General features: G+C 42.2%; 1 protein-coding gene across 1 annotated transcript in view; it reads right to left on the bottom strand.

Annotated features, from left to right (window-relative positions):
* Positions 1–16,777, bottom strand: part of DLG5 (discs large MAGUK scaffold protein 5) — a 3,463,687-nt gene that overhangs the window by 3,054,476 nt on the left and 392,434 nt on the right. Inside the window, exon 4 of the mRNA XM_044055764.1 lies at positions 5,537–5,711. Coding sequence (XP_043911699.1) covers positions 5,537–5,711 — 175 coding nt within the window. The remainder of the gene's footprint in view (positions 1–5,536; positions 5,712–16,777) is intronic.

Genomic DNA, 16,777 nt, shown 5'->3' with positions numbered 1-16,777 from the left:
CATGGGGTAAAAAGCCTGAAGGGTCAGAATCACAGCCCTCATCTCTTTGATGTTGATATGGTCTAATTTCTAATGGGAAAGTCAAAGACCCTAAACTTTCAGGTGACCAAGAGATGCACACCACTCCATGTCCAAGGCATCGGTGAACAGCTCTTGACAAGGGACTGGAGGCTGAAAAGGCAGGCTTGGGTTGTGAGTGGACTGTTGAATCTACCACTTGAATTCCTTCCTGAGACCAAGAAGAGGAGGTGACGATGATGTAGCCAAACTGACTTGAAGTACCATTGAAGCTTCCACATATGTAGTCTGGCAAGAGGAAGCAACGAAATAGAAGAGGCCATGAATCCCAGGGTCCAAAGAAACTCCATGGCAGTCAGGGGGAGAAGAGAGTGAAAGAAGGCTGTCAATGACAACACATTTGGAGGCAGAAGAAAGACCAACATTGGCACTGTCTGAATCCTGCAATCCAGGTACACATGATCCTGAGAGGGAGTCAGGACGGACTTTTGGAAGCCGATAATAAACCCCAGACTTTAAAAAAGAGAGATGGTGAACTGCAGATCATGCAACAATTGATTGGGTGAAGGCGCCTGAAGCAACAAGGTTGTCTAGATAAGGAAAAATCTGAATGACTTGGAACCTGCAGAAGGCAATCACAGGAGCGAGGCATTTTGTGAATACCCTTGGGGCAGTAGAGAGGCCAAAGGGCAAAGCAGGGAACTGAAATGACAAGACGACACAGAAACATAAAAACTTCCTGTAGAAAGGGTGGATAGAGACATGAAGATAAGCACTTTTCAGATCCAAGGACACCAGAAAAGCCTGGGGTACTATGAGCAAATATAATCTGAAGAGCAAGCATCTGAAAAGAAGGGATCCCAAGAAAGGTGTTGAGCCAGGACAGAGCCAAAATAGGTCTCCAAGTTCCCTCCTTTCGAGGGACCAGGAATATCCTGGAATAAAAAAACTTGTCCCATTTGGGAAGGGGGAACAAGGGGAATGGTCCATTAGTTCAACAGGGACCCTAGAACCTCTGGGAGATGAGGAAGTTGCTCTAGAGGCTTTTGAGGAATCCCCAAAAAGGAAGGGAGAGATTTCCATACCCTGAAGGATGACAGAAAGAACTCAAGAGTCTGAATTAATGCACAAAGGGGATTCATCAACTGACGCTGGGAAATCATCACAGACCTTATTAACAAACACAGAACGACCTTAAAACTCTCGAACTGACCCAAATTAGCGTTGTTGAGGGGAGATAATGTTTATTAAAGCTGGTGGACTTCATGAATGTCACCAAAGCCCTGGATGTAGGCAAAACAGTAAAAAAAACACTTATATCAACTTAGCCAAGACTTTCGACACACTCTGGTATCACTGTGAAACTCTCCCAGCTGGAGATTAACCAATATGTCACCAGATGGGTAAGCCAACTGGCTCACCAACAGAATGCATACAATCAGAGTTGGGGATTCCACCTCTACCAGTAGGTCAGTTACCAGAGGTGCACCACAGGGATCTGTGCTGGGCCCTCTACTGTTTGGAATCTATTTCTTGGGAAGTCCAGGAGAAATTAGACATATATATATATATTTATATAGACATATATATATATATATATATATATATATATATATATATATATATATATATATATATATTACATATAACTCAACCTTGTAAATATTGTAAATAGCATCCATGTTTAATTATGCGTAAGCAGAGTGTATTCTCTATGTTTATTCTGTCTTCTCTCCTTCTACTCGTGTTCATACATATATTGTTGTCAAACTCCACATATTAGACTGCTCCTTAATTGAAATTGTAAAACCCTGAACTCTGTTAAATACCATGACTCCAAATGTGTTAATTGTAACTTTTTGTATAATGTATCTGTTATACCTATGTACCACTTGTATTGCAATTGTTTTATGCAACTTGGAGCTTTTCTCCCCGTGTCTCCCCTGAAAATGGGTCATTTCGGCCCAGTGGACTTCCCCGGTAATCAAACTGGAAATAAATAAATAAATAGACGGTCTGTGGCTTACCAGGTTAGTGGAAGACTGCAAACTGGGTGCAGTCCCTGAATTTCCTAATGACATTAACATATTACAAAAAAGGCTAACAAGACAAATGATTGGTGCCAAAGCCATAGACTCAAACTAACCACAACAAAGTGCACTACTATCCCCTTTGGCAAAGAAGATTATCCCTGCAAATTACAATACAGACAGTACCCCCCCCCCCCCCCAAGCTCAAACCTAGTGGTGCGAGATTTGGGAACACAGGTTGATAGTAACCTAAACTTTGATCAGCATGTGTCCACAGTGGTAAGGAAAGCCTTCTAAGTTGCACATCTCATAAGTAAGGGCATCGCATCTAGCAGTAAGAATGTTATAACTCTTCCGTACCTGACCCTCATCAGACCACTAATAAGAGTATAACACTCCCTTCTGTATGCACCTCACCCAACACCCACAGCCGATGGAGAGACCACAAGGGTTTCTCACCAAGAAAATACAGGGCCTTCAAAATATGACCTATGCAAACAGACTGAAAACCTTATCATTGTACTCTGTATCTTACAAGCTGCTGAGAGGCAACTTGTGCCTGGCCTACAGAGCAGCCTCTGACCCTGCCCTACTGGAAATGCCACATATCCGGAAGTCAAATGGGACAAGAGTCACTCACTCCAGGGATCTTAACCTAGCCTGTGACATCAACAGGACATGCTGGAGTGACACGTTTCCCAGAGATTGCCACTCCTCTGGAATAAACTCCCAATTCATGTGAAGCAATGACCCTATTTAAGCAAAACTTGGACAACTGGATAGGAGACCATAAATTCACCCTAGAAGTACCATCTTGGTCCCTCACGGACAGGGGCAGTCAGTGCTGATCATCGACTCACACTGCAAATATAGATCATCTAGTAAGGTCAATTAGAGAATACAGGTATAACACAGCTAGGCTTGTAAAGGCTCTAATGGCATTACCCTACTAATCTTCTATGAACCTATGAGGTACCACATGAAAGACTTCTTAGAGGCAGGAGGTTGGGTGCCTTTTTCTTACCAGCAGGAGGTAAGGTACTCTGTTCTTCAAAGGCAGACAAAAAGGCATCCTTTAGAGCACCCAGGAACTGAGGAACTGCCACAGGTTTAGGGACATTCAGATCCAGTAAACTGAAATACCTTTTCTTTGCATTTGACATTTCTCTGGCTTCCCATATGATGTGACCATTTATTCATTCTATGTTTAATTTCTCCAAGTCTTTTAGGTTTCAAATACCATGATGGGAATGAAACTCATTCCTAAGTCTAAGTATGATTAAAGTTCATAGTATTGTTCCACTCTTTGATTTTAGCAAAAACTGCTCTTTGCAGCACCTGCAAGGTGCCCAAAACTGACTCCTTCTGCAGTTCATACAGAGTTATATGTATTGATAGCATATCTAAATAAGACTGTAAATTCTTTTTATAAGACCTGTTGCTCCTATTACTACTGGAACTGTCTGTGTATCCTTCTTTCACATTGCCCTAGTATCTCCTTGCAAACCCTGATATTTTATGACTTTGTGTGTCTCTGTATGTAAGGCACTGTAATCACTGGTGTAGCAATTTGAATGCCCAATGGTACTTCTGTCTTCTTTACATAGACTACTACATCTGGTTTTCAAGCAACAATTTTTTGAACTGCTGGTAATGGGTGATCCCATGTGAAATAAGCATCATCATTCTCTATAATGACTTGTGGCTGATGTTTCCAATGTTTCACAGCTAGTTCAACATTGTAATATATTCATAATCCCCAATGCAACAGTCTTGCCACATTATGATGCCTTTCAGTATACAGTCCTTCTGCCATTAGTATATCACACCCAGCAACAAGATGTGTGACTGTTTCCGATTCTGTTTTACAACGGCAGACTTCCTCTGTGGGTGAAGCAGACGGCATGATATCATCTGTGTCAGTGACAGATTCAAGAATTTGGGGGGGGGGGGTTCAGAGAAGTTCTAACATTTGTTCATCAATGTCTGAGGACTCGTGATCCCTCTTGGGGGGACCCTCTTTACTTGCAGGCTCTGCAAGACATGCAGTGGCCTTTGAGCCAGGGAGACTCATTCCTTGGAGGGACAATGACGACAAGCCAGATGCCTGAAGCCCAGCTATCCACAATGAGCAGAGGAAGTCCTCCTGTGTTTAATTTTGTGTGTCATCTTAAGTGGGGCTGCTGCTCCCTGGAGGTCTGTGACTGGGGACATGATTCCTGGGCCTGCACACTACAAATGACAATGTCCCCCCAACAGCAGTTTCAGTCAATGACTGATATCGACTCCACATGGGAATCCTTGGCTAAGTAAACATGCCTAGATCCACATACATGACAACAAGCCTTGGATATCTGACACACAACAGCTGGAGGTTTTGAAAGTGCATCACTGGCATCAAAGTCTTACAGCCAAGCAGGGACAATGGGTCAATCATTGCAGTACCCCTTATTGCTTTCACATTCATTGATTTATATAGATCATCCCTTAGTGGGGACATCCGAGGTCGAGAATGAACTGGGGGATGCCATGCCAGTACAGAGTCAAGGCCTTTAGTTTCTTCCTATTAAAATAGTGTTGCAGGGAACAATCGCTTCTCCTAAGAGTTTCTGCAGTAACCTCATGGCAAGCTCTACATCTCTCAATATCAAACTCTGCATCTAAAACATAAAAGCTACTGAGGTTTTTGTATTGGAGTTGCCTAATATAAGAGCACCTGCCCTTCCTGAGGAAGGGTGGATATGCCCTAACTATAAATGAACATCCAACCCTATTAAATCACACAATTTCCAACAACAGCTAAAGCAAGCAGTATACCAATAATGAGAAGACATGACCAATAGGGTACTTAGCTGACAGAGTTCTGCAGCAGGTCAAACTACTCCAGAACACGGATGTAGAAACAAGGTACAAAGAAATGCTGCAGGCAGCTGCTGGTATTATACAGGAGGATCCTGACATTCCTAGGGGATGCACCCCTGGCAAGGAAGGCTGCCATCCAGCCCGAGTTCATGTGGCTAGAGCTGCAGTAGTACAGTCTACTGCAACTCTGATCAATAACAAGAATGTCATTAATGACCGACAAGGACTCAGTATTCTCTACATTTCACATTTTCTTTATTCCAAATTCAGTTAGATTACTTGTTTTTATTTTGGTTAAAATCATATCTCAATAACGATATATGTATTCTGTTTTTTAAATAAATATGTTTAAGTAAACCATACTTATATGAAACAATTTCTTTTTTATATCTAAACCTTAAGTAAAACATGTTCCACTAGCATTCTTAAACTCTTCAACATGACAGGTAAAAGAAATGAGTCTGCACTTAATTTTTTGGGAAATGAAATAAAAAAAAACTATAGTAATGCGCTTTACAGCATAAACAAGCAATTCTATGACACAAACACAACTGAAAAATTGCGCTACATTACAAACATACCAGTGTAAATTGCTCTGCAATAAAAACACTGTCAAGATACCTTACCTGCAGTCATCAAACGTAGACCCTGGAGATGAAAGTGCAAGGCGTTTGCGAAGCTCATCCCTCTCCCTGGTCACCTGTCGCAGCTGGAACAAGACAGTTTCAAACTTTTCATTCATCTGTCTGTTGTCTACCACTGATGCAGGAGGAGGTGGTGAGGAGGGAATGCCACTTGTACCTAATTAAAATGTTTAAACATATAACAAAATGAGCACATACATTTAGTCCCAAGAGGTATTATAAAATACAACAAAATAAGCTTATACATCTACAACCACAAAGTAGTGACACAGTATTAAAAACAGTAAAATGGTGGTATCACACTAAACACCAACAGACTACAGCAAACAAAGCTGCTCACTCCTGCTCACAATGACAATTCTTTTAATGTGATACCATTCCAACTGTCAACTTTCATCCTGCTTTTCTTGCCTGCACGAAATGGAAGTTAATACCCTCCCCACGCAGGTCACCCTTCTGATCTGTAAGATCCCTGTCGCAAGGGTGCAGATAAGCTAGGAAAAGAAAGTAGGGTATAACAATGTATTGGGTCTACAAAACAAAGATGAACATTTTCATTATTTCAGTTGGGAATGCATATCAAAACCACATTAATACCCTTCACAAATAGGCTACCCTTTTTATCTGTAAGGTTGTCATTCAAAAGTGCAGACAGTGGGTGGAGTTCTATCACCCTGCCCTTCCATAATGTTCACACCTCTCGATAACAATCTCTAAGAGTGGCTCTGACCTGCCTGTAAGTAGCTCCAATTCCCTCATTCTGTCTTAGTTTGCTCCTGGGACAAGACAAAAGGAAAATGAAAGTTATGTACTTACTGTTGTGATACATCTGTGCTGTCTGCTTCTGTCCTTCCTCAAGAGAAGGGTCTTTGGATCTGAATTGGATCTGACTTCGACCACTCTCAAGCTTTGGCTCCACTACTCAGGCTCCTCCCCTTACTCATAATTCCCTTGTGACAAATTAATTTACCTAAGGAAAAAGTAGACTACCCCAAAGACAGTAGGAGACTTAAGAAAACACCCATGGAATAGACTAGAGGAGAAGAAACCAGCTGTAATATGTAGATTTTAAATCAGCCGGATAACTCCAAGAGTAAATAAAAGGAATCAGGAAAATGATAAGGAAGGGGGAAGGAGGGCAGGAAGTTGAGGAAGGATGGAAGCAGACTACACAGATACAAAAGTTATGTACTCACCATAATGGTATATCTGATGTTTTTCTTCTGTCCATTCCTCAAAGGCTGGAATACACTTGTAAGGTCTTATGGAAGGATATTCCAAACCATATCCAAGCCAAGAGAGGCTCTTGACTTTGATTTTGTGTCTAATTTATAGTGTGAAATGAATGTATGGACGTTGGACCAAGTAGCCACAGCATATATCATCAAGAGGTACTCTGGAAAAGAAGGCTGTAGAGGAAGCTACAGATCTAGTTTTACGAACTTTTGGATATTTGCATAGTGACAAAGCTTCTATCTTTGTACACATGAGAGATGTATTCCTAAAGCCAGTAACAGATTATTACTTTAAACATTCCCTTTCTCATCTTTACAGAATAAGAGAGAAATAATTGTTCAGTCTTTCTGAGTGTCTTGGTTCAAATGCAAATAGAAACATAATTGGTGGTGCACGTCAAGCAAATGGAATTTGTACTCACCCTTCTTTGAAAAATTTGGAAAAAACACTGGAAGACCGACTGACTCATGATTCAGATGCCACATTAGACAGGAAAGATGGATTAGTTCTCAGGGATATGCTAGGTTTAAAAGATAAGGGGTGGAGCTCAGAAATCTTCCTGGCAGAGGTGATGGCCACTAAAAACATGCTTTCCATGACAAAAACTTCAGATCAACCTTGGTTGCAGGTTCAAACAGAGGGCCAGTCAAGGCCTGCAACAAAATAGCAACATCCTTAGGAGGTATCGGTTCCCTGAGTGTGTGTGGGGTGGGGGTCAAGAAGAAAGGTTCATCTGAGGAAAGCTTTTGATAGTCCAAGGGATGCAATGGGGATGTGACCTTCTCCAATATGAAAACAGGATATACAGGCCAATTGTACATTAACAGTTGGGTAACTGGCACAGTTCTTAAAAAGAGAGGCAAGAAAATCCAACATGGCCGGAAGAGGGGCTGAAAATGGATTTAAGTCATTACTGAAGTCCAATTAGGGAATCTTTTACATTTACTTTTGTAAATCTTTTTGTAGAGGGCTTCTACGAAGAGATCAAAATGTGAATGACTGGATTTGAAAGCCTGGACTGTCTAGCTACCACTGGAACTGGAAAAACCATGCCATTAGCTTGAGGGACTGAATGTCTGGGTTAGGTGACCCCAATGGGTGAGAGAGCAGGTCTGGAGCTGAGCCCTGCACCCAAGATGTACTAAATGAGGCCAGAAGAAGGGAAAAGTACAGTTGTGTACACTTATCATAAATGTAGATGTTACGGAGTGTATTCACTGTTGCAGTCATCACACTTCGGTTGTCTGCCTGCAGGTAGCCATCAGACAGCCCGAATACCAGAGTCTTGGGATTTCTGCGTCGGATGCTGTCGCCTCTTCCATGACGTCAGATCGTCAGGGGTATAAAACATGCCATTACATCAGTTTTTCTTGCCCCAGATGTCAGGAGCCCCCAAAATAGGAAGCAATCACATGGTATAGAACACCTTCAGTACAAAGTAAATACCATTGCCATAAGATATGGCCAAAAAAGAGGATAGGTAGAAAGTATTGAAAAGAAAGGAGGCTGGAGGGAGGGTAACCAGGACTGCAACAGTGAATACACTCGAACAGCTACATTTGTGGTAAGTGTACACAACTGTGCTATGTTATTCGTGTTTCACTGTTGCAGTCATCACACTTGGGTCGATTCCCAAAGCTGAGGAAGGGTGGAGGCAGTCAAGATGTATTAGGGCTGGCTAGCAGGCCTTGTAAGACTGCTGTGACAAATCCAGCTCTGGATTTAGAAAAGATAGGTAAGTGGTAATGCTTGGTATAAACAGCCTCTGCAAGGCTTGAACCCAGGACCCTGCACACCATAGCCAAAGTGATTTACCACTAAGCCATGTCAGATCTTGAGTAGTACTTTTGAAAGGAGGGGCAGTGAGGGAAAGGCATAGATTGAGAGGTTTTCCTGTGTAAAAGATAGGGCATCCACTTTCCATGCTTGGCTGTGGGGAATTTTGGTGCAAAATTTGCTCAGCTGATGGTTTTGAGGGGAAGCAAAGAGGTCCACTTCTGGTGTCCCCCACCTGAGTATTAGAAGTTTGAATGAGTTGGGTTCCAGTTTCCACTCGTGTGGGTCCATTAGATTTCTGCTTAAGTCATCTGCCAGTGAATTTTGTTTGCCTTGCAGGAATTGAGCTTGCAGGTGCACTTGATAGCTCAAGGCTGCGTTCCACAGAGCCATGGCTAACCTGCAGAGTGGGTAGGAATGTGTTCCCCCCTGCTTGTTTATGCACCACATAACTGTGGTGTTGTCTGTCTTTATCAAGAGTTGTTCTGGCAGGATAAGGTATTTGAAGGCTGTAAGTGCATTCTGTACAGCTAACATTTCTTTTTGATTGATATGCAGGTGAATTTGTCCTGGGCTCCATTTCCCTTGAATGCATTTGCCTGCTATGTGAGCCCCCCATGCATAGTCTGATGCGTCTGTTGTCAGGGTTTGTGCGGTGGGGGGGTTGAGTAAAGGGAGTCCCTTGTTGTGGTTGTAAGCTTCTGCCCACCAAAGGAACTCTGCCCTTAGGCAAGGAGTAATAGGAATCACTGTTTCCAGGTCCTGAGAATGTTGGCACCAAAGACTTTTTAAGTACCATTGAAGTTTCCTCATATGCAGTCTTGCATATGGAATTAGTAGAATGCATGAGGCCATGAACCCTAGGGCTTGTATTTTTCTTGCAGACAGCTGCGTTTGGGTGGCCAGTAGATTGAAGTAATTTGTCAGATAAACCTGCTTTTCTGGAGTGAGGAATGCCATCTGGGAAGTTGTGTTCAAGCGTGCTCCTGTACCAGATGTGATTACTTTTCGTTGATGGTGTACCCCAGAAAAGTTAGGAGTCTCTTTAAAAACGTCAGGTGCTGAAGCAGCAATTCCTGAATGTCCGCCTGAATCAGGCAATCGCCCAAGTATGGGTTATTTGAATATTTCTCTGCCTGCAAAATGCAATGGCTGGAGCCAGGCACTTTGTGAATACCCTGGGCGCAGTAGATAAGCCAAAGGGAAGGGCAGAGAACTGATAGTGCATAGAGCCTGCCCTGAAATGTAGATATTTCCTGCAAGATTCCCTTATGGGAATGTGCAGATAAGCTTCTTTTAAGTTTAGGGTGACTAGCCAGGAGTCCTTGGCTAGCATAGGAAGCAGCTGCTGGAGTGTAAACATTTTGAATTTTGGTACCACCAGGAAGGAGTTGAGAGTTGACAGATCCAGAATAGGGCGCCAAGAGTTCTCTTTTCTGGACACCAGGAACAGTCTGGAGTAGAAACCCTGTCCCCTTTGCTCTGCTGAAACAGGCTGAAAAGCCCTGATACTGAGAAGAGAAAGTACTTGCTTTTGGGCCTCTACCCACTGGTTTGGAGGAAGGTCTGGCAATCCGCTTGGGGTTAGCAGTGAGTGGAAGTACAATCTGTATCCCTGGGATACAATGCTTACGACCCATTGGTCCTGGGTAATATACTCCCAGTTTTTTACATGCAGGGCAAGTTTTCCTCCTAGGGGTGCAAGTACTTGAGCATGGCTGAACACTCCATTGTTTAGATCTCTGCATACCCTGAGACTGTAGTCTTTGTGGTCTGTTGCCCCTGGGTTTGGACTGAGAAGGTCTGGGAGGGACTGGAAAGGACCAGTTTTTTAAAGGTCAATGCCTACTGAATCTAGGTGGCTGTACCTGTAAGAAATCCTTAACAGTTTGCATAGATTTAGCTTTTTTCTCCATCTTTTTAAGAACTTCTTCTGCTTTTGAGCCAAATAAACATTCTTGATTTAATGTAGCATCTAGTAATTTTGCTTTGACATGGTCTGGCAAGATTTGTTCCTTCAGCCAAGCATGCCTTCTCAGAACAGACCAGTGACAGCAGCCCTGCAAGATGCTTCTAAGGCATCAAAACCACACTGTAAAGTATGTTTACCAACTTGGTTTGCCGAATACATTAACTCTTTTAAGTCTTTATTTTCTGCACAATCAGGAATCAACACCATTTTTTGTTTAATTAGTTCCATAATATGCTGCTGGTACTTCAACATGTGAAACTGGCAATTTAAAGCCCTGATGGCAAGAGTTGCAGAGGTATGTGTCTCTGCTGGACAGTGGCACAGGAAAATAACTTTCTTGGGTGGCATAAGCTATGGAACCTTGCTGGCTAGGCTTACGTAGGCCCTTGGGCCAATAGCCTAGTACCTACCTATGAACCTATATACCTTCTTACCACATCTGTCTAAAGCTGGTAGGGTTTTTGGCTGTAGTAGCCTGAATACCTTTAGATCCCTGGGAAATGGTCTCTGGATCTGCAGTGGGATTTTTAAAGAGAAAATTGTGAGAGTCAGGTACGCTGTAGTACCTGTCAGGCTTTCTAGGAGCTGGTAGTAAAGTATCAGGTAAAACTGGATTCCATGAAGACATCATCTACAATATCCAGGACAGGGGGTATAGCTAGAGCCCTATGCTGAGGCAAGTCTAAAAATTACTTGAGTCTCTTTTTAGGCTGTGGGTAGTCTTGACATTCCCAGTAGAAATGCTCTCTTATGGTATGCAAGGTTTCACTGAAAGAAAAGTCTTCTGGGGGGGCAGAGGGAATGGAATCCTCTGCATCTGTGTCCTCACAGGTAGATAAGGTTATGTCCTGGTAATCACAGGGGTCAGAATCATCGGACTCATGGTCTGTAGAATCAGAAGGAAAATAAATTCTTTGTCTTTTAGAGGGGGAAGGCTGGCTTCCCCTAATTAAAGTAATAAGGTCTTCGGCCATTCTAAGCAATTGTTTCTGTGGCATGGGAGCTTGAGAATGCATTTTGTTCGTCGGTTTCCTAAGCCTAGTGTGAACTCTGGGCCTGAGAAATTCGGTAGTTTCAGTCATTAACGAAGTAGTCGGTTTAATACGAATATCAGAAGGTCTGAATACACCCTCAGAAGCCAGTGCCTGCACAGCGGCTCCGGACCCATCCAAGATAGAGACATCCACAGGTTCCCATAGTCGAAAAAGCATTTTTCGGCATACCGGACTCTGAATGGGTCTCAATAGAGGCCTGCGAATCTGTAGAAGCAGGTAACATGGGCTGCAAAATCGCTTCACAGAGTACCAGCGAACTGGCGACTAGCTTAATGGAAGCGTTGTCGGCAGTTTTGGACCTATGCGGTCTGTCTCTGTCTTTATCCTTGCGTATTTTTGGAAGATCGGTAGTCAGATGGCTTATCGAAGCCATTTCGGAATACGGTGAACGACAGCGAAAGACTTTAGCGACAAAAATAGCCCGACGAATAGTTCGGGAGTTGAACAAGGCACAAAACCAATAGCGAGGGACGTTGTGGTCTGAGCCTAAACAGATGACGCAGTAAGAATGAAAATCTCTGGGAGGTATTTGCTTTCCACAGGCAAGACAATTGTTAACTTTTTCTGACATTGGTAAGAGCACGAAAAAAGGATCCACAATGGGGTACTTAGCTTTAGAAGACTTCAGATTTGAAACCCGAAAAACAAAAATTTCAAGAAGCGGCCGACCGGCACTTGCAAACTGCTTCTGCTTCGGGCTCCCGCACGGCAAGAAAAGCTGATGTAATGGCGTCGGCTGCATGTTTTATACCCCTGACGATCTAACGTCATAGAAGAGGCAACAGCATCTGACGTAGAAATCCCAAGACTCTGGTATTCGGGCCGACTGAGGGCTACCTGCAGGCAGACAACCCAAGTGTGATGACTAAAACAGTGAAACACGAAGAACATCCACACTTATTGTGGCCAGTAGGGAGCTATTAGGATGACTGTAACCTTCCTAACCAATGCTTTCTGTAGGAATTTGGGTATTACAGGAGCAGGATGGAAGGAGTCCAGAGAGCCAATTGTGAGCCAGAGCACCTCTTAGTGACTCCCCTCCTGGGAGATCAGAACAAAATACTTACTACATTTGGTGTTGTGGGGAAACACAAAGAGGTCGCAGCAAGGCTGGCCCCAACAGCCGAATATATGCTCTCTTACTACTGGGTTGAGGAACCACAAGTGAGGAAGGAGGACAGGCCTACTCCACCTGTCAGCTAGAACACTGGATTTCTTCAGAATCCGTGTCGCTATCAGAAAGCCATGGGAAGACATTGTCAATTGCCATACCCTCATGGCCTCTCGGCACAAGTGATGAGATTGGGTTTCTGCCTGTTTGCTGATGTACCAAACCACTGACTTGTTGCCTGTCTGGATAGATATCACACCCAAGGGAAGAGAAAGTCCTGAAATGGCTGCAATGTTAGGAGGGCTGCTCTCATCTCCAAGATGTGGATGTGAAGACTGACATCCATCAGATTTCACATACCTTGGACTGTCTTTCCCAAGAGATTTCCCCCACCCCCACCCCACCCAGATTACAAGTGTCCATGGCCACAATGGCACAGGGTAAAGGAAAAACAAATGGACACCTCTGAGATACAGCTGGTGACTCTAACCACTATCTTACATTGTGATATGCAAATCTTTGTTAACATCTGAAAGGACATGAGATGTTTTCTGACAGACCAGTAGACTGCTAAGGTCTACTGTACAATTTGCATGTGGTACCTGGCCAGAAAAATTAGGTTACTTCCAGCTGCTATGGAGCCTAAAAGATGTAGCATCAGTTTTGCCAGTGGCTTCTAAGATACTACAGCCAAGGCTTGCCAACGAAGACTTGAAATCCTGATCTGAGGAAACTCTGTAATCTGAAGTTTCAGGTCTATGAGAACCCCGACAAATTCTAACGACTGGACAGGCTGGAGCCTGGACCTTACTGTATTCACTGTGATTCCTAGATTTGAGCAAAGCTAAAGCAAAGAATCCATGGCCGAAATAATGAGATCCCTGGATGAGGTACTGATGAGCCAGTCATCCAGATAAGGGAACAACCAGAAAACCTAAAATCAGAGGTGAGGTACAACCACTGCCATGTACTTGGTGAACACCTGGGGGCTGTGGTGAGAAGAAAGGCCAGGTTTCTGAACTGGAAATGACTGGCCATTAACTTATTAGTTTTCTTCAAGAGGCCACAGAACAGAGGAGAAAGCTAGTTTGATGAACTGTTTGTCTCCTATGCGAAAGGGAAAAGAGGGTAGGCTAGTACGCAAATTGTTTTTTGCACAAAATACAATTATTTATTTAACCCACAATCTCAGAAACAGACATTCAGCTAAATCAGGTATTTACTAAGAAAAATCCTCATGGGGTACTTACCTGGCTCTTGGAAATAGGCTGACCAATGAGCACAGAGCTTTGCCAAAACATAAAGCTATGCACAAATGCACAGAAAAAAGCTTAACGATGACATTGTCTGACTTTATACCACTAAAGTCCATGTGTCCTGGTGGGAGTGTCTCAGTCAAAGCCCCAGAGGAATTTAAAGCTCTCAAAGTTGGGTGTGCCTGTCAGGCTACCTGTAGGAAGGATATCCCAAGAGAGGGAACTGCAACAGTGCAAAAGAGCATCTAATTGTATATTTTTGTTAACAGCTGCAGGTTTGTTAGACCCCTTTTTAAAGCTACACCAACAACTTCAGTGTCAGCCATAGTACTTTAATTTTTGTAAAGAAATTTACACTACTTAACACACTATATAGATGCAGTCAAGATTTTTTTCCAACTACTATATTTTTTTTTAATTTGGCTCACAATTTTGACAATTACCTCTGTCAGAAAACACGTTGCCATGGATTTTTAAATGCATATAGCTGTGCACTTCATTAGATATGCAGAAAGTGGGACAGTTTTCTTTAACATACATGCTGTTTACTCAATTCTTCCTTCAAAAGATGCTTTGCCTCGTTACAAACGGATCCATCCAATCATTCTGCAGTTTATTTCAAAGGGAAAAAAGAAATTCAGTTTGTGCCTGAAATATCTCTAACCTCTGTGGAGTATACTGTCTCAGAACCACTTCCGTCTTCTTTCCTTCTTGCTGCCTGAAACTATTACTGAAACGGAAAATCTGTCCAACTTCAGCAAAGCTATTGCTGTCCTTTTCCTTCTATTTCTATGCGACGTAGTTGAACAGTTGGAATTCTAAGTGGCATGCCAATGCTACATCAACATGCTTGGATTACAGATTTGTTGGACTTTTACATGCTAAAGTTTCAGTCACCAACCATAAGCATCTGGAAACAAATACAGATGAAGTTAAGGTGTTTTTGTCATTAGATTACGTTTAAAAAAAAACTTTCATTGTACAACTCAAAAACACTGTTCTGTATGTGTAATCAGATCTTTTTTAAAAGTACAGTAGTTTTATTTGTTCATTTGACAAAGACTGTAACTGACATATTTTTCCAGCGATGGGCATCCTTACAGCACAGGTGTAACTGTTGCTATCTGCTCTTTTGACCTGACAAGATTGTTTGGGCATCAGCTATCATAATGTAAAGTTAGTTGTCTCATTAAAAGAAGCAAGTGAAGTATTTGTATCTAGTTAGCAATGTGACTGGTAGCAGAAAGCCAGATACGCAGGTAACAGGCACTCATACTGGAAAGGTATGGCAACCCCTCCAGAGAAATATATTGTGCAAGTTAAGCATATGAAACAGTATCGTTACGTTAGAGGAAATGCTGACGATGCTGCTAAGTTAGCACTAGAAAGCACTGGGCTCAGACGAAGGTGACTGAAATCTGTGGAGTCCAAGATTATAACCATATTCTGGAGATGAACGTTTACATCTTACTTAGTTCCAACCTCTTATTATGGCTCATATACATAATACAAGCAGAAAGCTACAATTCAAAGTGGAAAGCGATGATGATGACGAAGCAGCGAGGGGATATTAAGGAAATAGAGAAAGAGTGGGATTCTGGATGCAGATCCTTAAGGAGAATATCAACAGCCATACAGAATATTAAATTCATATAACAGCAGAAAGTATTCTAAGAACTAAGCCTACAAAGGAATGAAGAAAGGAGAGTCTGCCAATACAGAAGACTGCAATTACGGATACAGAGAATAGGCAAGAGGGTCTGGAATTTACTGGAGAAAATTAGCAAAGGAACCAAGATATTGGGAGCAAATAACTGGTGAGAGAAAGGTAAAAGAATGGGAAGAGGTCAAGATGACATATGGACTGCAGACTACAGAGTGCCTTTCCTTTTAGGGATTGATATTAGAGTACAGGCAAAGATATAGGAGAGTCCTAAGTGAAAAACCTTCTCTGGTAGAGGTTTTCGTTGCGTCTAGAGCAGAAGCTGCTGTTAAAAAAGGGCTAATTAGTATGGCATATAAAATAGTGCATTATAACTATAGCAAAATCAATCAGAGGAGGTTAGAAAAGATTGGGAAGAGAGAACAGATAAGCAATCCACAAGAAAACACAGGTAGGACATATGTACAGATCCCAAACATGCAACAAAGTCTACAAGATTTAGGATTTTTGCTTGAAGTGTTTGCTTAGCAGTTTTTATACCCCAAGCAAACTCCAAAGAATTTTTCCTCAGGAAGTTGACAAATGTTGCAGTTGTGATGGGGAAGAAAGATGTAACAGGGAACATATGTTATTGGGTGTGTAATGAGCTGAGACACTTTAGTAATTCCCTCACAGAGTACTCTGTCAGAAATATTGGCTGAACAAATGGGTGCAACTAAGGAAATGTTTGTTTGAGCTGGGATACAGGATCTGAATTGTCTAGACATAGTAAAGCCTTGTTAAGTTTAATTCTGGTGGCTGTCAAAAAATAAAAACAACTACTAGAAAATGGAAATCAAAGTCTATACCAGTTGTACTTAAGTAGTGAATAATGTAACAGATAAAAAAACTGGAAGAGGAAACTTTAGAAAAGGATAGGAGCAAATTTCATAGGAAAAAATGAAAATTGTGTGAACAATACATGCTTTATAATGTTTTGGAGGAGGACTGTGGTTTAAGAGAAGGCAAGAACTGACCAATTTATGTAATGCTGGATTGATGATAGCTGTATAAAAGACTACATGTGAAGTATAAAGTCTGTAACTGTGAGCACATTAGCGTTGTTTGTTTTCTTTTAAATAAATGTATGTTTGTCTATGGGGGAAGCTGATGGT

This window comes from Protopterus annectens, chromosome 14.part0, assembly GCF_019279795.1.
Source record: "Protopterus annectens isolate FY-2018-M chromosome 14.part0, PAN1.0, whole genome shotgun sequence".
Lineage (NCBI taxonomy): Eukaryota > Metazoa > Chordata > Ceratodontiformes > Protopteridae > Protopterus > Protopterus annectens.
Note: the sequence above shows the minus strand (reverse complement) of the source record. Positions and strands in the feature narration are given on the sequence as shown.